Genomic DNA, 24,561 nt, shown 5'->3' with positions numbered 1-24,561 from the left:
TGGAATTCAGCAGGTCTTACTTTGAAGCAGACACATATTGGTTTGCAGTTGCACTGTAAAATGGATGACATATTCCTTTTGTATTTTTGCACATCAAATAATGTAAAAAGCAACAGTTCCAATAAATTGTCTATCAGAGAAGCTGTTGGTCTGTCTATGGTGAGCTTCATCTTGATGCCTTTAGAAGCTATTGTGCATTTTCTAGAACAGAGCTGTTTTCAGAATGCTGTATGTGTATGGGCACACATTTATTTTATCCTCTATTTCTGTCCCATCCTGTATCAAAATGTCTTACAGCAGCATACCAGTAAAAGCACTGCAAACAAGTTAAAACAATTTGAAACAATAAAAAATAATTTAAAGAGGCTAAAACATATTAAATTGAGTACAATTAACAAGTTAATTTGAGATAAATCATTCAGGCCAAAGACTTTAATAAACAACCATGTTTCTACTTGGTGTCTAAATTAAACCATCCCTGATGCTAACCAGATTTCCAATGGAAGGATATTCCACAATTGGTGTGCTTCGAATTGCTTCTCCATTCTTAAATGCATCCTCTTCCAAAATCAGGTGATTGTGTACAATGTGATTATAGCTCACTGTATTGAATGTTTATTGGAGCTTAACCAATGTTCTATAACATTATAAAGTAATGTAAATAACAGTTATCTGAGCGTGCACAGAGCATATGTCATTCCTACTGAATTAACACAGCTTTCTGCAGTGATTTGTGTACAATCAAGATCCACAGTTCATTCCTTATCTAAGCAACTGTCTGACACCTCTCCATGGTGATCAGCAGTGAAAATGGACATGCTATATTAAAACCAAGCAGACCTGGGTTCAAATCCAACTCTGTGGGACCAGTCAATGTAACTCAATCTAACCTGTTTGACAGAGCTGTAGTAATATAAAGGGTGGGGTAAGGGGCTGAGCATCTCAGTGCCTTGACAGAAGAATGGTATACAAACTTGACCAGAAAATGTTTCTCAGAACCTCTGTCCTGCTTTTCTTAAGTTCTCTGTAAAGTTGCACTTGTGTGTATGTGAAAACCTTGGGATAGCTTTGTCTTAGCTCTTCATAAATTGGACGTGACTTGAAGGCACACAACAGCAATGTGCCTTCATGTTGCCTGCCAACTTATGGCAACTTCATGAATTTCACAGAGTTTTCTTAAGCAAAGAAGGAATACTCAAGAGATGGTTGTGGCAGTTCCTTTCTCTGAAATACAACCTACAGGTCTTCCTTGGTGGTCTCCCATCTAAGTACTCAGCATGTACATGGAAGGATGACCAAAATGGTGATGGATCTGAAACCATGCCCTGGGTATGTTTAGCTTGGAGAAGAGAAGGTTAAGAAGTGATATGATAGCCCTGTATAAACATTTAAAAGGATGTCATATTGAAGATGGAGCAAGCTTGTTTTCTGCAGCTCCAGAGAATAGGACCCAGAACAATGGATTCAACCTACAGGGGAAAAAGATTCAACCTCACCATTAAGAGGAACTTCCTAATAGTAAGAGCTGTTCAACAGTGTAATATGCTGCCTCAAAGTGTGGTGGAGTTTCCTCCTTTGGAGGTTTTTAAACAGATGCTGGATGGCCCTCTGTCGGGGGTGTTTTGATTATGTCTTTCTGCACGGCAGGGAATTCTCTGTAAAGTTGTACTTCAGTGTAGGTGAAAACTGTATGATAGATCTTGGACATGTTGGCCTCGAGGTCTCTTCCAAGGCTATGGTTCCCCTAACCAGGCTGACCCATGAGCCCTGGGGGTGCAGTGGTTAAATGCCACTATTGTGGCCACTCTCTTGCAAACCTCAAGGTGAAAACATGCAAGGGGTAGCTGCATTGACCATTTAACAAATCCAAACAAAAATCCATCCACGATGCCTTTACTGGCCAACCAAAATGCACGATAGACTCGTTGCAAGCTTTCGCAGATCCATGGGCTTCTCCGTCAGGCAAGATTTTACAAACTAAACAGGAGAAGAAGGAAAAGAAAAAACGGGAGATGATAAACAAGGTTGTGAGTTCAATCCCATCCAAGGGACTCAGGGTTGACTCAGCCTTGATTCCTCCTCTAGGTTGCTCAAAAGAGGACTCAGCTTGTCAGGGGCAATAAGGTTACAGTTGTCAACTGCTTAGAGATAGTATGAAGCGGTGCAATAAATGAAGCTGGTATTGCTATTACTTAGTTGCTTTCCAAGGCTGCATCCACACTGAGAGATAACCTGGTTTGGTCCAGCTTTAACTGCCCTGGCTGAAGGCTATGGAAGGCTATGGAATTATGGGAGTTGGAGTTTGTTGTGGGCCCAGAGCTCCAGTCTGGACCCCACAACAAACTCCAACTCCCAGAATTCCATAGCCTTCAGACGGGGCAATTAAAGCTGGACCAAACTGGGTTATCTCTCCAGTGTGGATATAGTAGACACTTTTCTAATGGGGCATAGGCAAATACATACTCTCGTATATTCACACCTAGATTTGAACCCAGCACATGGCCCCACCGGGAAAGATGCAACTCCTGCAGAGAGGGCAAGGGCCTGATGCCAATCCCCCTTCCCTTGGAGGCACCCCCCTGACTGGGTTTTGTCACTGAGCCCCCCCAATCCCTCTCCCCCCTTTCTCTTGGTCTTTGCGTCAAGAAGCGCAAAGCAGGGACGAAACATTCCTGCATGGCGTCAGTGTCCCTCCGATGAAAGTGAAGAGGAGGGTGCAGGGGGAGAAGGAGGAGGGCCATCATCAGGCGTTGCCTCCAAAGCCAGGGCTGCCTGGCGTCCGTGACATCAGTCCCCCGCTCCCTTATATACGTCGGGGATGGTCCAGGGCTCCCTTTATGGTCCAGAGGCAAAGCGGTGCCCGATCTCTCCCTCTTTGCTCTCTTCTCTCAGCCCCATCTCTCTCCCTGATCTCTCTGGCTGAGCCACGGCTGGTCCCTTGTTGCATGGACTTTACTTTTTAGAGGGAGCGAGCCAGAGAGAAAGAGAGAGAGTCCGGATGGCAGCGAGGAGGATGCTGAAGATGCAGCTGGCGTGCGCGATGCTGCTCGCCTTCGCCTCCTGGAGCCTCTGCTCAGGTAAGCGGCTCTGGGCTTCCCTTCTCCCTCTCTTGGGGTCCAGTTGCACCAGTTGCACCTTTAAGAGGCTTTGAACTTCAGCTCCCAGAAGCCCCAACCAACAGTCTGGAGTTCTTTAAAAGGGGACCACAGTCTTGGGGACCACTGCTAGAGATAGTGCATCTTGGGATCTGTAGTTGTGCGAGGCACCAAGCCTTCTTGGGCAGAGAAGGCTAAAGACCTCGTCAAACTGCAGATCCCACTCCATCCACAGGATGGGGGCTCTTTAAGCGGTGTCAAGCCTGCAGAAGGCTAAAGACCTTGTCAAACTGCAGATCCCAATGCGTTCATAGAATGGTGGCTGTTTAAGCAGTCTTAAGGGGCTTTTAAACAGAAACTGGATGGCCATCTGTTTGCTTTGATTGTGAGTTCCTGCATGGCAGGGGTTGGACTGGATGGCCCTTGGGGTCTCTTCCAACTCTATGAGCCTATGATTCTATGACCTTGTCAAACTGCAGATCCCATTTCATTCATAGGATGGGGGCTGTTTCAGCATTGTCAAGCCTGCATTATTTCTACCGTGTAGTTGCACCCTAAGAGGGGCTGATTCTCAGGAGCTTGGCAAGCTGGAAGATGAAGTAGGTCATGGCAATGCTAGCGATGGCACCACTGAGAGAAAGGAGGAGGTTCTTCCCTGCAAGAGGGTCAGTGCCAAGAGTCAGGAGCCCCTAAGAAAAGTGGGTTGCTTTGGAAACTTCTTCAAAGAAACTACATTTAGAACTGTTAAAACGTTTTTTTTAAAATAAAAAACCTCACAAGTTTGGAGAAACTATGCAGCCATGTGCATGAGATTCTTTGGAAATGCCTACTACCCATCGGCCATTTATTTTTTGAATACAATGTTGGTCCACTGTATGGAAACAGGTAGCCTGCTGTAGTATCTCCATCAAGGAAGAACAAGAGTTTGGGCAAAGGGAAGGGAGGCTCATGGAGGTGGAAGGGACTCCAAGGGGCATGTAGTCCATCCCACTGCCAGATGGACCAAAGCAAATGAATAATTAGGATGGGTCAATATGTCAAAACAGATACTATGGACTATCTTAAGACAGGTCATTATAGGGCTGGGCAAAGTAATCACAGAATCATAACTTTTGAAGGAAATTCAGTGGGCACGAACTGCAAGTGGCAACCTGAAGTGAACCCATCACAGGGCTTTCTTGGCAGGTTTCTTCAGATGGGGTTTGGCACTGCCTTCCTCTGAGGCTGAGAGAGTGTGACTTACCCAAAGTCACCCAGTGGGTTTCATGGCTCAGTGGGGATTCAGATTCTGGACTCTAGAGTCATAGTCCAACACTCAAATGACCACACTAATATATACTCATATTTCAGCTGAGAAAAGCTGAAGCTTACAGGCATAACATCGTCCATGGCAATAGTGAGTGTTTTAAAACTATACTTGCTTTTGTTAACTTATTAGGGATCAGAAATCTTTGCAAATCAACAGCAAATCACCCAAAGATCTACCCATCTGTCTGTTAGATCTGTGCTTCTTAAGCTGTCTGATGTGGAGGACTGGCAGGGTTTTCCCGGTAATGTGTCAGGGACCAGTACCATATTTATGTCCATTGATTCTGTCCCCCCCCCCCCCCGAAAACTTCCCATGACAGTTATTAGCTTGCAGACTGACATCAGTTCACTGACAGACATACCCTATGACGAAATATCCTATGAGTCTAGCAATAGATGCAATTTTGAAAATGGGAAGCATACTTTGAGGCTCATCCGAGCTATAGGTTTATTTAGCAAGTTACTTCCCTTTTGGTACAATGGTGTAATAATAGAAATCTGCTTTAGAGATTGTTTGGAGAATTGATACATACAAACTATCTGTTGTGTCCTTGATTGTTAAAGATGGAGAAGAATGCAAAGCTAAGAGATTTTCTTATCTCAAACTTTACACAAGGTTTACTGAAAGAGCAAGCTGTCCATCTATCCAGAGCTGACATCCACTGGTGTTTTTTCTTTCATGTGAAAGAACAGTTATTCTGAGAGTGCATAGGGAAATAATGGTTTGAATTAATATAGGAACAATTATCTGGAAAAAAGAGAAAATAAGGGTATTTGCCTTATATTTAATCAACCCCTCCTCCTAAAAACAAGTTTTTATAACTGATATTAGTTTTCCTTGTTGCTGTTGTTTTCATATCCTTTCAAGTCAACTCTGATTTATGGCAATCTTATCATGGGATTTTCTTGCCCAGATTTATTCAGGGGAATTTGTCATTGCCTTCCTCTTAGGATGAGAGAATGTAACTTGCCCACAATTCTCCACTGGGTTTCTATGCCTGAGGATTTCAGACCTTGATCTTCAGAAGTTTTAGTCCACCTTATCATGCTGAATCTCTTAGTTGGTCTAAAAACATATTTTTAACAGGAAGAAAACAATTTTGTACTTTCTATACTGTAAAAACAAAATACAGATTTGATAGTATGTCTTATTATACACAGAAATATTAAACTACAGTGTGACAGCTTTCCATGAGTTCTAGAGCAATTTATTAATGTTCAGAAATATTTCAAGGGGGAATTTAGAGAAAAAGCTCCATGGTTCAGATTCAGCATTCCCATGTCCAGCTCAAAACTGTATAGTGCATGATTCAAAACCAAAATGTGCATGTAATGTGACATCTAAATGCTTGTGTCTTAAATACTAAGGAAGAGAGTGTGGACAAAAGGAAACATACAGCACAGTTACATGACAAATACTCAAGTCCCTTTTAATCCAGTGGGATTTATCAAATTCTGTTCTAAGATGTAGCTGATGAAGTTTATTTCCAAATTATATTTAGGATTATATCTAACTTTCAAAAATTAAATACCATTACCTGGGGTGAAAAAAAGTTTTTTTAAAAATAAACAATTGTTATACAGGCTGCTGAGCAATTTCACCTATTTGGACACCAGAAAAATCAAGATCATTACTTGGATGTAAACTATTTCATGTGACTGTTGGAAATACATTTATATTCACATTTTATTTTTAATTATTGTAATGTTAAAACTTTAAATGAGTTGCATAAAGAATAGCATTTGATTCCTGTTAAAACGACACTTTCGTCCACTGGCATAGCCTTTTGGTTTTGGAAATAGGAAAGGCACTGATGTTCTAAAGTTGAAGACATGCTTGTTCAAAAATACTAGAACACTGTTATTTTAAAATCCTGATTATCCTGAGTAAAACCTAGAAATCATGCATTCTTTTAAAGTCTATTGGTTCAAAGATGAGATTAAGTACATGTTAGTGGAACTTGGAAAAGAGTTTAAATTCACTTAAATCATACCTTTTGCTTTCTATGGAAAGTCCAAGGAACACTGAAGATTTCCCACTAAATTCATTAAGTTATGAATATAGTCTCTTAGATATATAACTGTAGGTAGAACTGAACAGTAAGTGAATTGAAATAAAATATGACAGGGACAAGCTTTCCTTTCTGTAAATCACAGGGAATGATGTACAAGAATGGGAAGGTTGAAGATAGTTATAATATTCCTAAACATAATTATTTTTTCACAATTAACAGGATGTTCAGCATTACAGAATACATAGGCAGTTCCAAAATGTAGCCTTTTTTTGTTATTTGTAGCATTGCTGTGAGCATGTTTTCATGTGCTTTCATGTATTCTCAATCCATTTATTTATCTATTTATCATTCATCGTTGCAGTCTGCCCAGGTAAACCTTTCCGTAACTTTTCCTATTTCCTATATTTTAGTATTGTACATTGTTCACCAAATGGTGACATCCATATGGTCTGAAGTACTGTTGTTGGATCTTACTTGCCTTTACAAACAGATACATATAGCTAAGATGTTTTTAATCCCATGTACCTGTATTTATGGATAATTACATGTGTGCATAAGCTCACACACACACAAAAGCCGCAATGGAACCCATTTCCACAATTTTAGTTTCTATGATTTGGTACAAATAATGGAAAGTGCCACATACATCAATGGTGTAACAACATCAACAACAACAACATTGCATAGCTTTGCTAGAAATTAATATCCTCAAAATATTTTGAGCAAGGACTATTTTTCTTGCTATTCTTACACCTACAATTAATCTGGTTTTGTTAACAATAAAAAACGCTGGTGTAGACATTTTGGCAAGACAATAATTGTATATACATAGAATCATAGAGTTGGAAGAAACCACAAGGGCCATCCAGCCTGACCCTCTGCTATGCAGCTACACACAGTCAAAGCACCCTCAACAGATGGCCATCCAGCCTCTGTTTAAAGACCTCCGAAGAAGGAGCCCTACCACTCTGAGAGAGTGTGTTTCACTGTCGAACAGCCCTTACTGTCAGGATGTTCTTATTAATGTTGAGGTGGAGTCTCTTTTCCTGTAGCTTGCATCCATTGTTCTGTGTTTTTCTGGAGCAGCAGAAAACAAACTTGCTCTATCCCCAATATGACATCCCTTCAGATAGTGAAACAGGGCTATCATATCACCTTTTAACCTTCTCTTCTCCAGGCTAAACATACTGAACTCCCTAAGTCACTCCTCATATGGCATGGTTTCCAGACATTTCACTATTTCAGTCGCCCTTCTTTGGACACGCTCCAGTTTCTCAACATCCTTTTTGAATTGTGGTGCCCAGAAGTGGACACAATATTCCAGGAGGGGCCTGACCAAAGCAGAATAAAGTGGCACTATTACTTGACTTGATCTAGACACTATACTTCTATTGATGCAGCCTATAATCATGTTGGCCTTTTTAGCTGCCGCATCACACTGTCAACTCATTTTCAAGATTCCTACATCTCTTTCACATGCAGTCTCATTAAATCAGGTGTTCCCCCATCTTGTATCTATGCATTTAATTTTTATTTGTTTTGCTGTAAGTGCAGTACCTTATATTTCTCCATTTTGAAATTTATTTTGTTAGCTTTGGCCCAGCTTTCTAATCTATTACGATCATTTTGAATTTTGATCCTGTCCTCTGGGGCATTAGCTGTTCCTTCTAATTTGGTGTCATTTGCAAATCTGGTAAGCATGCCCCCTATTCTTTCATCCAAGTTATTGATAAAGATGTTGAATAGTACTGGGCCCAGGACAGACCCCTGTGGGACCCCACTTATCACTTCTCTCCAAAATGAAGAGGAACCACTGCTGAGCACCCTTTGGGTTCAGCTGGTCAATCAGTTACTAATCCATTTAACAGTTGAATTGTCTAGTTCACATTTTACTAACTTGTTTGCAAGAATGTCATGGGGGACCTTGTCAAAGGTCTTACTAAAATCAAGATATGCTATGCCTACAGCACTCCCTTCATTTATCAAGCTGGTAATTTTATCAAAAAAGAAAGAAAGAAAGAAAAGGAAAGAAACAGATCAGATTAGTCTGATGTGACTTGTTTCTTTGAAACCCATGTTGACTTTTTGTGATTATGGCATTCCCTTCTAAATGTGCACTCTTTGTTTAATGATCTGCTCTAGAATCTTTCCTGGTATTGATGTCAAACTTAACTGGGTGATAATTGTTGAGATTCTGTTTTTCCCCTTTTTGAAGATGGGAACAACGTTTGCCCTCCTCCAATCTGCTGGTACTTTTCCTGTTATCCAGGAGTTCTCAAAGATTATTGCCAATGGCTCTGAGATTACATTTGCCAGAACTTTTCATGCCCTTGGATACATCTGGTCACGGAGAATTAAATTCATATAGATTAACCAGGCATTCCTGTTCTACCTCTTCACTTATTCTGTTCTGCATTTCCCATTTTGTGTCATCCGCTCCATTTTCCTCAATTTGAATACCATTTTGCTTTTGTGAGAAGACTGAGGCAAGGAAGGTGTTGAGTAGTTCTGCCTTTTCTCTGTCCTTGTTAGCATTTGCCATCTTCTCCACATAGTGGCCCTACCATTTCCTTGTTTTTTTTCTTTATTTTTATCTATATGCTGCAAATAATTTACATCATAGTCCCACAAATAAGAATTAGAGACAATATTGTCTTGGTTGTGAATATGGGAAACTCCTCATAATCAGCATATTAGCATGCAAAAGGAACTGATAGCACCTTTGTGTGCAATTGAAAGAAAGAAGCTAGCAGCATGAGCTTTGGTAGACCTGAGCCTACATCCTCAGATGCATAGGGTGGACCCTAGGCATCTGAGGAAATAGGCTCATGTCTATGAAAGCTTGGGCTACCAGCTGCTTTCTTTCAGTTAGTCCCAAAGGTGCTACCAGATTCCTTTGCATACTGATTTTCCAGGCTAATATGGCTACGTCTTTAAAGAATCAGCATATTGTTCATTTTGTAAATGTTTATTATCCTAAACCAACATTTTATTTTTCAAATTACATTAAGTATCCTCATATATGTTTGCACATTTTGGCCCCAATCCAAATGAAGAGAGTTGCTATTTGAACCCATTCAAACCAACAGGACAAGTTCTTTGCAACTAGGTTAAATCCCCTTGTTTTGTGTCCAGGATGAGTCATATTTATCTCCACTGAAATTAATGGTGTCATGAAATCATGACCAATTTATGTCGTAATTATTTCAGTGAGCCTACTCTAAGTATGAATGCATTCAACTCATGGTATTTAATGGGATAAGGAGCTTTATTCTGTGTATTTCTATTTAGAAGTAACAATGGTTTTCAGCAGAATTTATTCTCAACAAGCATAAATCAGAATGAAGACTTAATTACAACTAGCCTTAGCTTCTTGAGACCTCAGAATTTAGATGTGGTGGAATGGATGCATGAAAACATCAAATTTCTTCTGCAAGATCATTTTTTATTTTTTATTGTCATGTATACTGCCGGACAAATTCTTCCTTTGGGAAAAATACTTGAAGACTTACTAAGATGTTAACAACTGTGGAGCACCTATTTGAAGAAACCACTGACCTACTGAAAGTGTAAATCTCTTTTCATTTTACTCATTACTGGTAAAAAGTAACTTCAGATTTATATATAATTCCTCTGTTTCTTTCTCCACATTTTTACTGTTGAATAGCAGCATTTTTCACAAAGGTCTCCACTGAAAGGATGTCTAAAATGTCAACATGGACCTCTTTTTACCGGTGGATAGGCAAGAGCTGCCCTTTCACACTTTATACATTCAGAATATTCCCTACAAATGTAAAATAATTAAAGCATAAAACCTAATCCCATTCCACAAAGTCAGAGATTGCCTTCTTGCCTTCCATGTTGGTGATCGAGCCTTAAAATGCTGCCTTTGACCAATAATAAGCGGCTTTCATGACTAAACTGCCTTTTCCCAGAGAGACTGTATAAATCAAGGAGCATATATTAAAGAACAAAACACTTGCTAGGCATTTATTTTAGCCAGTGCTTAACCCTAAAATCCCTTTAAAGGATAATCCTAAATCCTACATGCTGAAACCCAAATGCTAGTGATTTACAATGAAATAGTAAACATATGTTTCTGATTAACTTGCAGATTCAGAAGAGGAAATGAAAGCCTTAGAAGCTGATTTATTGACCAATATGTATACATCAAAGGTAATGCTTTTTTCCTCCCTCTCCACCCCCTTTAGTCACAAAATGCATACATTCTCACTGCAAATATAGACTTTCAGTATTCAGTAATAATCCATTAGAAACTTAAACATTTGTTTCAAGGTGGGTAAGAGTTGTTTTCTAGTTTAAATACTGGTGGGGGGAATGCATAGGATGAATTGGGTGGAAGTTAATCTCTATTCTTGTTACATTTGTTTAACAGTAAGTGTGGAATTATGATGTAAATTTATTAGTGGAAGATAGTTATAGTCAGAATAAACCTGATGAAAACTAAATTGACCTTATGTCACATCACAGTATCAGAAGCTATTTTGGGATGAATTTGCACATTACAGCAGGAAAACTGGGAACTTAGCTTTATCCAAGGTAAACTTGATGAGCATCTGAATAAGAGGGGGAAAAATTACTCCCATCAGTACAAAATCAGTGAATTAATTTGGAAATTTATAATTTAATTTGGAAATTGGCCCCTTAATTTGGAAATGTGGTATTCTTTACATCTGACTAAGATTTACAGCCTCAGCATCGTACAGGTGACATATCAAAATGCAGAACACATGCTATGACAGGCAGGTCACCAAAATAGTTACCTAAATATTTCCTTCATTTGTGACTTTTGAAATATAAGCAACTGTTTAATACTTTGCTCTGAAGAACTTATTGTACAGACTAAAATTAGGATCATTGAAACACAATTGGCCACATGAAAGAGGAAAGAAAATAATGAATTTCTTTTAAGGTATAGCAAGTTATAGTCAATACTATCATTTATAAAGAAAATTTATTTGGTCAGCACTTGAAATTCATATTATCATAGCCTGTGATCCCCCTCTATCAGACTAGGACCAGAATCCTTTTAGTTATACTAGCAGTTGTACTCTTTACACATTTATATAGGAAGGCATCAAGTACCCATTTTCTGGATAGTGTTCCCCATTCTCCATACATCACAACATTCAGCTTAAAGGTTAGTTGGTATGACAACACACCTCTGCCAGAATGTCATTCTTACTTCCAGAAGCTGGAACTGAACCATGTCTCAAACTTGACATCTGTCCTGTGGCAGCTAGTGTCCATTTTGGTTAGTGGGTTGGAAGAAAAATCAGCTAACAAAATATGAGGCCCAGTGTAACAACAACCTCCTCAGGATACCTCCTCAGAACACCTCTGCTCAGGAACATATCTTTTGAATACAACTTCCACTTCAGATGTTTCTTTAAATCACCGCTTATATTGTAAAATACTGTGGGGTGTGTAAGCTTCAGGACCTCAAGCAGGGCTCTTTTGTGTCATCCTTTTAACAAGAATTGAAATTTCTCAGCTTCCCCCTGTAGACATTTCTGAGATTTTTCTTTTTCCAATGACCACAGGAAAATTCAGAAAGCGTTTTGCTGACCAACTAACTGAATAACAAGACCAGACATAAAGAACTGGGTTATAAAATGGGCAACTTTATTTAACTCAACTTATTTAACAATGGCCTGTTACAGACTGCCAAAATAAAGCTGCTTTGGGCCTCTTTGGAGGTATGCTGTTTAAATGATGCATGGGTCCTAAGAGTCCGGAGGTCGTGCCAGAGCCACACTCCATTCCTATGCACTGGAGTGCAGCTTTGGTGCAGCTTCCGGATTCTTAGGATGCATGCATCATTTAAACAGCATACTTCCAAAGAGACCCTAAGCAGCTTTATTTTGGCAGTCTGTAACAGGCCTTTATTTCTTCAAGAACTGCAAAACCAGGGGGGAGAACCTCGTGTGGGAATAGCTGGCGGATGGTCTGCTCCAAGACCAATTCCCGAGGTTCCAAAGGGCGAAAACACCTGAACCCCAAAGGCAATACAGAAGTGGGTTGCTCCCCGGCCGGCCCGCATCCAGAAGGCCAACCCAAGACTCCCCCATTTAACTCGCAAGGCTTAAGTGAGGGTTTAAATCTCAGGCCAGCTCCAAGGCAAGTCTCTTTTCCTTTGTGTTTAGTCACCAGACATAAACCTCAGTTCCAGAGACCTACCTTCACTATTTAGGAGGGTGCCGAGGTGTTCACTGAAACCTCTATCTCCCCCCGCCTATGCATGAAACCTATTTATGACCACAACCCAAGCCAGTTGTCCAGGTCCCCAACAAACAGTGTAGGGTAGACAAAAAACCCTTGGAAAGGGTAGAAAATTCCTACCTGGCCCTGAAGTGACCAGAGTTAATCTCACACTGCAGTTGAGGTGGGAGGGTGGGACAGCATTTAAGGCAAGTGACTGGAATATGAGCACGTGAGCCTTAAACAGGTTAACCCCACCCACTCGCTTGTTAACGGATTGTGGAGCATGCCGTTTATTTTTAAACTGCTGGTCTCTTCCAATGAGAGGCCAGCAAAGTCTTCTCCCCAGACCATAAGGTCAGGGAGATGTATTCTCCCATATCTCTCCACCAATAGGGTGACATATTTTGAAAGCCCATTTGCACAGAAGTCAACTTTTAAGAGGTGTAATGTAGAAGATAGAGAATTCTGTTGCACTTTTATCATGTCAGCCTCTTTGGACTGATATTTTGAAGGTCCCTTTGAAGCAATCCTTGTTGGAGAAGATGGTGAAAGTCTCAGAAAGTCAATTCACAGTTTCAGTCCTGACTGAGAAAATGTGTGTCATGAAGTGAAGCAAATAACTTCTAAGTGACTGCACTGATATTTTTTAGCTGTCAAAATTGATGGGGGTGGTGGTGAACAGACACCATAAAAGGAAGCGAAAAGTTTGAGCTTGTGTATCTCATAAGCAGAGATGAGAACTGATGATCAAAAGATCTAATTGACACTGAGTAGCATTTTTAAAAATAATAATAAAGACAACAACAGACAAAAATAGTCTTGTTAGTATTCTGTGAACTAATCCGAGGTAATGAAGTCCTAGGCATGTCCTAGGGAAATGAAAAACAACAAAACAAATTGTTGGCAGGATTCCCCCCCCCCCCCATATTTTAAGAACATATAAAGATTCTTGTTGGATCACATCCAAAGACATTCTGTTCATACATTAGTCAATCAGTTGATTATGGGAATCCCACCATCAGAGCAGGAGTGCAACTGCACCTACTATATTGCAATGCTAGCACTTGATATGCAAAAACATACTGCCTTTGATATCAACTCTACCTGATTCTGCATAATTATACACACCTCTACTAGCCCCACTCCCAGTTGCCTTTTTTCTACATGAGGTAGCCCCAAATGTTGAAATTCACCCCCAAATGTTGAAATCAATTGATAGGTGATTTGAAGGCATGGACACATATACATAGAGATGGAAAATTTGTTTATTCATGGTGAATTTCATAGGGTTTTCTTAGGGAAGGAATACTTACAGGCAATTTTGACAGTCCTTTCCTCTGAAATATAGGCTACAGCACCTGATATTCAGTGGTGTTTTTCCATCTCTGTACTAACCATGGCTGACCCTGCTTAGCTTCCAAGATCAGATGGAAATTGGTGCCTTTAGAGTATTTAGGCTTTTCATCTATGCAGAATCAAATATTTTTACATGCATTCTTCACATTGCAGACTTCAGAGTTTGTCCAGTTACAAAACTCTTTGAACATTCCCATCTCTCACCCCTTCAGTGATCTGTTTAGTGTACCTACTTCTAATTATTCTTTTAATTTATTACTTCTCTTTTTCCTGAAAAATGTAGCTGCCTCGTGCTAACACTGTGGATGGGCTTGGCTATGTTTTGTCAATCTGCGTGCCTTGTATAAGGAGAGGAAACTACTGAAAAATTCAAGTGAAAAATGCTTTGGCTAATTACATTGGTTGGATTTCATCTGGGGAACAACTAAGCTGAATAGAAGGTGTTCTTGATTCAATCAGTTGTCATCCTTTGCTGTTATAATGTGATCATTTTTCTTACTTAGAGCAGGAGCTCACACGTTAATTACTGATCTTCAGCCTTTATGCGCCTGGTTAGTTTCATCTTCAGTGCTTACCTCAGGAATACTATTAACATTTTAGGATATAGAGAAGGTAAGCTTCTTAACATCAAAGTGAAACTCTTCACTATCCCAGTGAAGGTTTTTGATAACTGCTTAACATTTCATTGAGTTTTGTTTGCCTATTCCTTTGAAAAAGACCTTAGCTTTTCAACTTTGTAAAGCACAGCACATTTCATCTAGCAAGTGATCATTTTCCTACCACTGTGGAATTGGATAGCAGACATTTTAATAGAAGCCTAATTTAATTTTTTTAAAAAATTAGAAGGCTTAAATCTACTCTTCAGTCCTAAATCTATACAATATGAATTTCTGATAGGATCACATTCAAATATTAAGAGATCTCTATTTCCTAACCAATGAATGTTAAAAGTTGACTATTTTGGCTTATTTCACCAGAAATGGTCAGCTAGCAACCATAATCTAAAAGCCCCAAAGTGGATATTACTGGAAAAATGCAAACAAATAAAAACTGAAAGATCCAAAACACACTGCAGAAATTATCCGGTCTGAGACCTCTTTAAGAAATGATGATGTCATCTGTCATCCACATGAGGCTTTGACATTTCCTCTGAGCATAGCAAGAATCCCCACAGTACTGGCAGAGATCTCACTTTTTCCAGCAGTAATATATTGTTATGACATATCTCTGTGGTAATTCAAAGTGAGTTGTGGCAGATTGATCTTGAATGGACAAATAAGATCCACTAGTTTGACAAAAGATCTGCTCCTGGAAAAGGTGAAATGATTTGTTGAAATCTGCCGGAAATTTGCTGGAAATGATTTGTTGAAATTGAGCGAGACCATTTTCTGCATTTTTAAAATATTATTTTAGGGACTCTGTCATGAGGCCTACCATGATGGACTACAAATGCACTTCAGAATTTATCATTCCACAACTATAGCTAAATTTAGGGAGTTGTAAGAGACTGAGCAGGAATATTTGCAAAGCTTCTTGTTCCCCTGAAAAGCATGGCAGCAACTGATACAAATGTGTGGGAATAAAGGTAAGGGGTGGGAAAAAGAATGACTGTAGAAGTGGGGTGGGAAATCTGGATAGGTTTGTGTGGCAGGTGGAAGATTAAAATCATTTACCCATTTGTTGTCCCAAGAAACAAGGATTTAAATTAGACATTGAGAAACTAATCATTAACTTGTTTTCTCTCCCACATAGCAATTTTGTGAGAGATACATCCTTTAGCAACTGGTGTTTCAAATTTAAGCTCTTGTTTATGTTCCAACACTAAAGAATTTGAGAATACTCACAAGCTTTCTTATCCTCTGTGATAAAGTATGTGTCAGCACTTCAACAATCTCCTTTCCCAGTTGAACAAATTGAGTGCTGTAAGATTTTTCACACCTTGGTACTTTTTACAAAACTTTTCTTTGAACACATTTCAACACATTTCCTCAGAAAACAGTATATTTTATATGAACTATACTTTCTGGCCATAAAATGTTGGTTTTATGCAAAGCCATTTTTTCCACAAATAAAGTTTTTTCTCTCTCAAAGAATCTCAAAACATGACAAAAATTATTTAAAATGCACTGAACTCCCACAATCCTGCACCAGCAGGGAGAAAGAATTTTGCAATGCTCCAATTTTGTTTAAGTGTTAGTCTCTTAAAAGTTTCAGTTTCAGGCATATTGTTGTTGTTATTGTTGTTTGTTTGTCATCTACTTTTCTTACCAAAATTGGGACTTGAGGTGGCTCGCTTGAGGTGGCTCACAATTTAAAAACACAATATAGCTAAAAACATACAAAAGACAGAACATTAAAATAGGATGAAACTATCTCATTGAGCATGCCTCTGTAAATTTTGTGCTCTTCAAATGTCAGTACTGTGCACCTCTGAAATCTGTGCCCTAGGTGGATGCCTAGTTGGCCTAAGGATGGCACTGGCCCTGTTCTGCATTCAGAAGAGACCATGAGTCCAATGATAGCCTTGCTCTAATTTTATTCTGTTGGAATTTTATAAACCTGAGTGCAATCTGATCCTTAAAAACATTTGTCACCCAGTGAAGATATGTGGATACTAGTTATGACAGAAAGTGGAGATATCTTTAAAGTTTTTAAGAACGGCAATCTTACAGTTATTATTGTTAGTAAAATAAGAATTCAAATGAAAGGAGTGGTAGAACAATTCTCTCTTTCACATCCAGCTAAAGTGTTCTGATGGACAGTTTGCAAACTGTTCTGGGCAAGAATAGAGAAGTATGATGTTTCTAACTGGGAATAGGCTAGGTGAGTGCAAGATTTGGACTCAAGGTAGCTTACAAAGTAAAATGATTGCAATGGGTACAATCATATTGGGCTCTTACAAATGTGTAACCAAGAGTTATACATTTGCAACTGCTTCGTATTCATTATCCATATATATCAACTCATCTAGGGTGTGTGTATATGTGTGTGTATATACAAAAAGACCAGTCCAATACAACCAACAACACATTCGTTTTGTTTTAGATTTCCATCCAACATTTCCCAACCACCATAGATTTCTCTCTATTGCTCATTAATTATGAACATTTACCTAGAACCATAAACAAGCATATAGTTAAAGCTATCCTCCAGCCACCAAATCTATAGAGACCACTGATAAAAACTATCCTAAAAACATCAGTCATCAATCCAGGAACACACCATTAAGATTCAAAGTGTTGTGTCACCTACAAATGCTTAAACAGACTGTCACTTTGAGGAGTACAGTATAGTTGGCAGGACGTACTAAACAACACATCAACTGCTGCTCCTGCAATGCTATTAATGTGATTGAATGAAAACATACAGGATATCATATACTGTGTGTATGCAAAACAACCACAAGCCTGCATCCATGCTTCAGCAACCATAAGTCTTCAATCCTGACAAAGAAACTAGAGCAAGCAGTTGACAGGCATTTTAACTCTGAATATCACAGCTTTTCTGATTTGTCAATTTCTTTTTTTAAAAAGTTGAAGTGCCTTCTCCTTCAGACATTTTTGACATTTTTAAAATATTGACTTAAGAGCCTAATACCACGTGGTCTCAACTTAGAGGATCATATCATCATGAAGCTAAGTTTTATCTTTAACAACTGTGGAAGGTGGAAATCCTGTTCTGTAGATTTTCCCAATCAGTATTTTTATTGCTGTTGTTAACTGCCATCAAGTTGACTTTGACCTATGGCAACCCTATGAATGAGAGACCTCGAAGACACAATATCAACAGCCATCCTCAGGGCTTGCAGACATGGCCTTGATTCCTCTTTTTCTACCGCCTTCTATCTTATAAAGCATTATTGTTTTTCTAGTGGGCCAAATCTTCTCATGATAGGTACTTGGCTTGAAGCACAAAAGGTATGAAATGGGAAAAGAACACCAAAAAATTATCAGAGTAAAACTGCAGAGTGATCAGAAACAGAGATTAGATTTTTAGTTGGAAGCTCATTTGGTTGGAAGATAGACCACAAGACTTTTTAATCTCATCTAACTGCTTAGACCTCCATCATGGTGATCTTTTATCTTTCCCTGTGCCAAGTCTTACCCAGTACATTTCAAGTTACCCTCTCAAGTAAATCTACATGCAATTTAACTTCTCAACAGCCACAGTTCAGTTGTTTTGCTTATAGTATATCGAATTCACTTGTCTGGCTGTAGTTTTGGAGCTCATTGTTCCATAGCTGCATCATCAGAATCATCAGGTTTCTTTTGTAAAACTTGATTTTATAAAGTAAATTGTTTAAATGGTTCAGTGTTATCATCATTTACAAAATAAATATAGCTGATAAAATGCATGAGAGCAATCTCGCCTGTCATTTTATTTGTATTATTTCAGTGGCGCTATCTATTGATACATGAAAGACCTTTACACACTAACTATGCATTTTGAATCTTTCAGGTAGATAAGGCAAAGCTTCCTCAGTGGAAAATGACTCTTCTAAATATTTGTGAACTTATTAGTAACTTAAATAACCAAGAAGAGACAGCAGGTGACACAGAAGAAGATGACCTCATGACAAGGCGACCACTTCCTGCTACTTTTGACGGTTTCACTTTGGAAGCCATGTTGACACTATACCAGCTTCAAAAAGTCTGTCGCAGCAGAACTTTTCAACATTGGGAGGTAAAACCAAGATGTTAAGGTATTTGGGGGCCTTTCACACTATACAATAATTGCACTATGGTTCTTTTCTAACCACCATGGCAATATCTTAGACAGTCTTCAGTGTTGCAGTTTAGGGGGGGGCTATTTATAGTTTTTAGCCAGTGAGCTCTTGTACCTTGCTGAACTAAAATGCCAGAATTCAATTGCAGTAAAAAATAGTATCATATGCAATAACTGTGTAGTGTGAAAGGCTCCTGAATACTCTACTTTTGTGCTAACATTGTTTATATTATTATATAGGTGCATTTTCATCCATGCAGTATACAAATCCACCCATTTCTATTGTGTGTTGGCTCTGTTAGGTTATAGTTAACAATGGCTCTATATGGACAGGCCAAAATAAAGCTGCTTCGAGTCTCTTTGGAGGTATGGTGTTTCAATGATGCATGTGTCCTAAGAATCTGGAAGCTGCACCAAAGCTGCGCTCCAGTCCTTAGGACTGGAGTGTGGCTTTGGTGTGGCTTCTGGACTCTTAAGACACATGTATCATTTAAACAGCATACCTCCAAAGTGACTCGAAGCAGCTTTATTTTGGCCTGTCTGTATCAGGCCAAAATATGGAATTAAAAGTTACGGTAATGGACACCATAACTTATTTTTAAAAATATCTTTGATGAATTTATTATTTTTATTTTAAAATTATTTTGCCTTAATGGGCCAAAGACAAAGAATTTATTGAGCAATTGCTGTGCTTCATTCATGGAATTGTTTAAGAGGGTGTAGTCTAAAGCAAGGGTAGAGACAATGTAGCTCATAGGCCATGTGTAGCCAGCGTAGTTCAATTTTATGACTCTTTCAAGCCCCTTGAATCTCTTACAAGCTCCTAGAATATTTTTTTCTTTTACAAAATTAGCCCCCAAAGCCCCAGATGACTCAAAACTGCTTCAAAACATAGCAGTTTTATTTCCTCAAAACACTAAGGCCCTTCCAAAACACTCCCCTCCCAAATTATCTGTGAATAAGCTGCGAATGAAGCTGGAAGTGATATGTTGTCACTCCTGCTGGTTTCAGACACATGAGTATAACTCCCCAGCCAATATGCATGTTAAAAATGACTTCTGGCCTCTTCACAATTGCCTGCCTCTTGTCATGAGGATTATGTGTTGTACTTGCAACCTATATTTCACATTCTCTTCTTCTGTCTTTTTTAATAAAATCTGTTAAGGAGAAAAAGCTGTCATAGCTGCTGAATCCCTCTTAATAGGTGGGGCTAGCATCCATAATTTGAGTCTGAAGCTTCAGATTCTGTACTGAGCTACAGCAGAATATGTAAAGTAATGGTAGAAAGAAAGCATATCCTTAAGTTTTGCAGGCTATTTATGTGTTCACACATAGAATATTTATAAGAAAATTTTATTCTGCTGTTCCATTGCGAATACATCATGCACAACAGCTTGAAACAGGGTGAAAAAAGCAATACAATTTCAGGATATTCACTGAATAAAATAATATAAATCAAAATAAGAGGTTTAAAAAATACAAAAAGATCTGGGGTGTTTTTTTTAAAAAAAAAACAAAAAACCAACAACAACAGAATAGGTTTAACAGGTAAAAGTGCTGGCATAAAATTCTTTTGTTGTTGGTGTGTTATCTGTCCTCTACTCAAGTCAATTCTCCAAGACCACCTGTTCTCCACTGCTCTGCTCAGATCTTGCAAATTTAGGATCATGACATCCCTGATTGAGTCTATCCATCTGGTGTGCTGTCTTTCTCTCTTTCTACTACCTTCTACCTTTCTTAGTATTATTGTCTTTTCCAGTGACTCATACCTTTTTATGATGTGGCCAAAGTACAACAGCCTCAGTCTGATCATTTTGGCTTCCAAGAAGAGTTCAGTCTTGATCCGTTCTAGGACCCATTTGTTTGTCTTCTTTCCCATTCACAATACCCTTGACAATTTTTTCCACCACCATATCTCAAATGAGTTGGTTTTCTTCTTATCTGCTTTGTTCACTGAATACTCACACATCTGTACATGATGATGGGGAATGCCATGAATTGGATAATTCTAACGTTGGTGCTCAGTTGTATGTCTTTGCTCTTTAGGATCTTTCTAGTTCTTTGATCACTGCCCTTACCATTTCTAGTCTTCTTCTGATTTCTTGACTGCAGTCTCTGTTTTAAACAATGTTTGTAAAATTCTGTTACCTATAATTTAAAGGGCAAGGTATCCAACATATCAGCAGACCCACTAAAAAGAGTCTGGTTCTCTTCACATAAACTGTCTCCACTTTAGTTGTGGCAAAAGGAAGGTCTACCCTTATAATTTTAGGGAATGGGTGGGTTGATGTGAGAGAAGATGATTTCCAGGATTCCTGGATCATTTGGGGTATTAACAAAGATCAGACCTTTGAGTAGGAATTGATTAAATTGCCTAGGGTTCTTTTGCCTCTCTCTTTGGATTGATGAGTAAGCTCAGCTGTTGGCGTACCAGCTTCATGCTGTTGCAGCCTAGCGGTGCTGCTAGATGAAGAGTAGGTCCCTTTGAAGCCAGAGCCTATATCCAAGGTGGTGTACCCGAGGGCCAGAATGTCAGAGGTAGTGACTTGAACTGCACACTCTACCTTTCTTATTCCTTCTGTGGCCGAGGTGGGTGTCAAGTGCTAGATCTATACTTCCTCCTTCCAGGAGTATTTCTGTCTTGACAGCATCACAGTACAAGAAGCTTGTGTATGTATGTGTGTGCTGCTACCAGAAGCACAGATGCTCCAGCAACTAGGATCATGGAGCATTTGTGCCAATTGCACCATTGATAATCCAGTCTTGACTTTAAACTTTGTTTAAACTGGAACATAGCAAATATAATACAATATTGCTGTTGTTTGTTGTCTACCTTGACTTATGGTGACCCCATGAATGATGGACTCCCAAGTCACTTTGTCAGTAACAGCCCCAAACCTGTGGCTTCATTGTTTCTTCTTTTCCTACTGCCTTCTATTATTCCCTAGTATTATTGTCTTTTCTAGTGGGTCATGTCCTCTCATGATATGTCCAAAGCATGACATCCTCAGTTTTGTCATCTCATCTTCCAGAGAAGAATTTATACTAGGACTCATTTATTTGTCTTTTCAGCAGTCCATGGTAACTGCAGAAATCTCCTCCAGCACCACATTTCAAATGAGCTAACTCTCTTAGCCAGTTTTCTTCACTGTCCAGCTTTCACAGCCATACATACAAATTGAAAATTCAGTGGCATGGACAATCCTGACTTTGGTATTCAATGATACATCATTATACTTGATGATCTTATCTATTTCCCTTATACAGTAGCTGCTTTCCTGGTCCTAGTCTTCTGATTTCTTGACTGCCGTCTCAATTTTGATTAATAACTGAGCCAAGGTCCAGGAAATCTTTCACTATCTCACCATATTTATTGATAATACACTATAGATGCAGTGTATTATAGTGGGCATAACCTAAATACCCCCAAAGCACCAGATCCCATCTGAAGCTAGATCTGGTTAGTACTTGGATGGGAGACCACAAATGAACACAAAGTGTTGTAGGCTGGCAAAACCATCTCTGAGAACTGGCAAAACCATCTCTGAGTATTCCTTGCCTTAGAAAATTCTACAGTATACACACAAATACACACACAGTGGTGTGAAAAATGTGGTTCCCAATCTGTTTTTGTCGCTCTTGAGCCTTCTAGGTTCCCCTAATCACCACCTGCCCATAGTTAATTGCCTCCTTTGACCCCTCAGCATAACGTAACATCAAAAATACCAATTTGTGAAACCAGAAGGGACTGAAGTCTATGTTTCCCATGTGAAAGGCATTTTGGCAATTCATATGGCACCATTTCAGTTCTTACTCAATAAAAACAACTACTACCAATGAGTAAACAATGTGCTACGCTGGGAGGAAATAACATTTTTATTTGAAGTGGGAGAAAGGATGTTATTATGTCTTCATTTCCCCCCAAAGTACCATGTTAAAATATATAATATTTTGATGCTAAGCTGTAATGACTCTCAACAGTATATATAAATTGAAGCATGCTTCAACATGCGCATTAGCTGTGCCTGAATCAGGTTGACTGTTCTATTGTTTACAGAATGTAACTATTGTATATCTATTGATTTTTTTTCTTATCATATAATTTTAACTAAGCTTAGGTGCTTAGCAAAGGTTTTAGTTAGCTCTCCTTACCAAATGTTATTCCATATGTAGGCAGTGACTCCATATTCTTTTCTTCTCATCACCAGTTATTTCAGCAAGATATTTATGACCCAGATAATTCAAGCCAAGATAAAGATCTGATGAAGAGAAAAACACCTTACATTCTGAAACGGCAGGTACATGTTAACAAAGCCCGACGACCATACATACTGAAGAGGAATTCATATTACTGACCCAGCAATTAAAGTAGTGTTTAGTTTTGAGTAACTGTGCTTTATGGTTACCTAATTTCAACCTTAAATCTTATTTGTGTGGAAAATATATTATGAATCGTGATCAAGATGATAGCATAATTGTGTCTTCTTTTTTTGCCACTGTTGTTTCCTGATTGTGTTTTTATTCCTACTTTAAATTAACTGGACTAATACATTTACAAATAAATCTAGTTTCTAAGCATTATGCATTGTACACCAATGAGAATTTTAAAGAATTGGCAAGAATGCTCACTCTATGCTGCAGAGACTTCAGGAAATATAAATACATGCTTGTGCAAAACATTCAAGGTTGTTTCATAATTCAAAGTGTGATGAATTATCTAGAGTTGGTAAGCAAGTAAATGGCAGTGAAAAGCCTTTTAGTATTCATGATGTTGAATTATTCCCATAAATTACTATACAACCTGCATTTTAAAATCCTTAACACTCAAAATCCATTTATCTGTGGATTCAGCTCAAGGCCTGAATTACATACTGTTTTAAAGTGTGTAGTATGCAGGTTCAAGTGACTGTATTTTTAACCATGTTAATATCTTGGGATGTGATCTAGATTGAGCCCACTGTACTGGGGTGGGGAGGTCAACCCTGCACCTGTTTGTTACACAAAATTACCATTGGCTTTAAGACAAGTAATAACATACCTTCCATTGATGTCAATGGAGTTTCTACTATTTTTAGACACTGTGCAGGAGGGGCAGGCTGCTGGGAAGGTCTGAAGCCCCTCCAAAAACACAAAGAGTCTGCTCTAGATCCCCCCCCAGTATTTATATGCTTTAAAGCAGTAACTTAAGTAACTTAAACTTAATTTCATTGAAATGAATTGAACACAAAGGAAACTTAAAATAAAATAAAAATACAGTAAAAATATGACCTTTAATAGATCTTTCTTATCAATCAGGCAATTTAAGGATTTGGAACATTACCAGTTGCATTTCCCTTTATTCAAAATGGGAGCTAGGTCATTATCATTATTGTTGTTCACTCCAGAAAAGCAATTTGTTACATTACACATTATAAATATGTTAATTTCAACAGTTTCTCAGTTTTTTAAATAATTACAATTTGTCCTGAAAGGACTCCCTCCAGAATCCAACAAGGGATGCAGATCTCCACAACTACTATCCTTCTCCTCCATCATCATCATCCTGTGGGAACCTAAAAGTAACACTGGCCTGTTACAGACTGCCAAAATAAAGCTGCTTCAGATCTCTTTGGAGGTATGCTATTTAAATGATGCATGGGTCCTAAGCGTTCGGAGGTTGTGCCAAAGCCACATTCCATTCCTAAGCACTGGAGTGCAGCTTTGGTGCAGCTTCCGGATTCTTAGGATGCATGCATAATTTAAACAGCATACCTCCAAAGAGACCCGAAACAGCTTTATTTTGGCAGTCTGTAACAGGCCTCTGACACCCTCTACTCTCTCTGCTGTGGAACGACTTC

The 24,561-nt window shown here is 38.8% G+C and overlaps 1 protein-coding gene across 1 annotated transcript; it reads left to right on the top strand.

The window, feature by feature from the left end:
* Positions 1 to 2,716: 2,716 nt before the first annotated feature.
* On the top strand, positions 2,717 to 24,305 carry NTS (neurotensin). The gene is made up of 4 exons (XM_042466577.1): positions 2,717 to 3,077; positions 10,533 to 10,594; positions 18,458 to 18,682; positions 22,933 to 24,305. The coding sequence occupies exons 1-4, from the start codon at positions 2,999 to 3,001 to the stop codon at positions 23,077 to 23,079; spliced, it is 513 nt and encodes a 170-aa protein (XP_042322511.1). The 5' UTR covers positions 2,717 to 2,998; the 3' UTR covers positions 23,080 to 24,305.
* Positions 24,306 to 24,561: the final 256 nt, after the last annotated feature.

The sequence above is a fragment of the Sceloporus undulatus genome, chromosome 5 (genome assembly GCF_019175285.1).
Source record: "Sceloporus undulatus isolate JIND9_A2432 ecotype Alabama chromosome 5, SceUnd_v1.1, whole genome shotgun sequence".
Lineage (NCBI taxonomy): Eukaryota > Metazoa > Chordata > Lepidosauria > Squamata > Phrynosomatidae > Sceloporus > Sceloporus undulatus.
Note: the sequence above shows the minus strand (reverse complement) of the source record. Positions and strands in the feature narration are given on the sequence as shown.

Bases quoted from the DNA above. Each gene is read 5' to 3' on its own strand.
- NTS (XM_042466577.1), top strand. From the start codon at position 2,999: ATGGCAGCGAGGAGGATGCTGAAGATGCAGCTGGCGTGCGCGATGCTG. The intron at 3,078-10,532 runs GTAAGCGGCTCT...ATTAACTTGCAG, and splicing joins CTCCTGGAGCCTCTGCTCAG to ATTCAGAAGAGGAAATGAAA. The intron at 18,683-22,932 runs GTAAAACCAAGA...TCTCATCACCAG, and splicing joins GAACTTTTCAACATTGGGAG to TTATTTCAGCAAGATATTTA.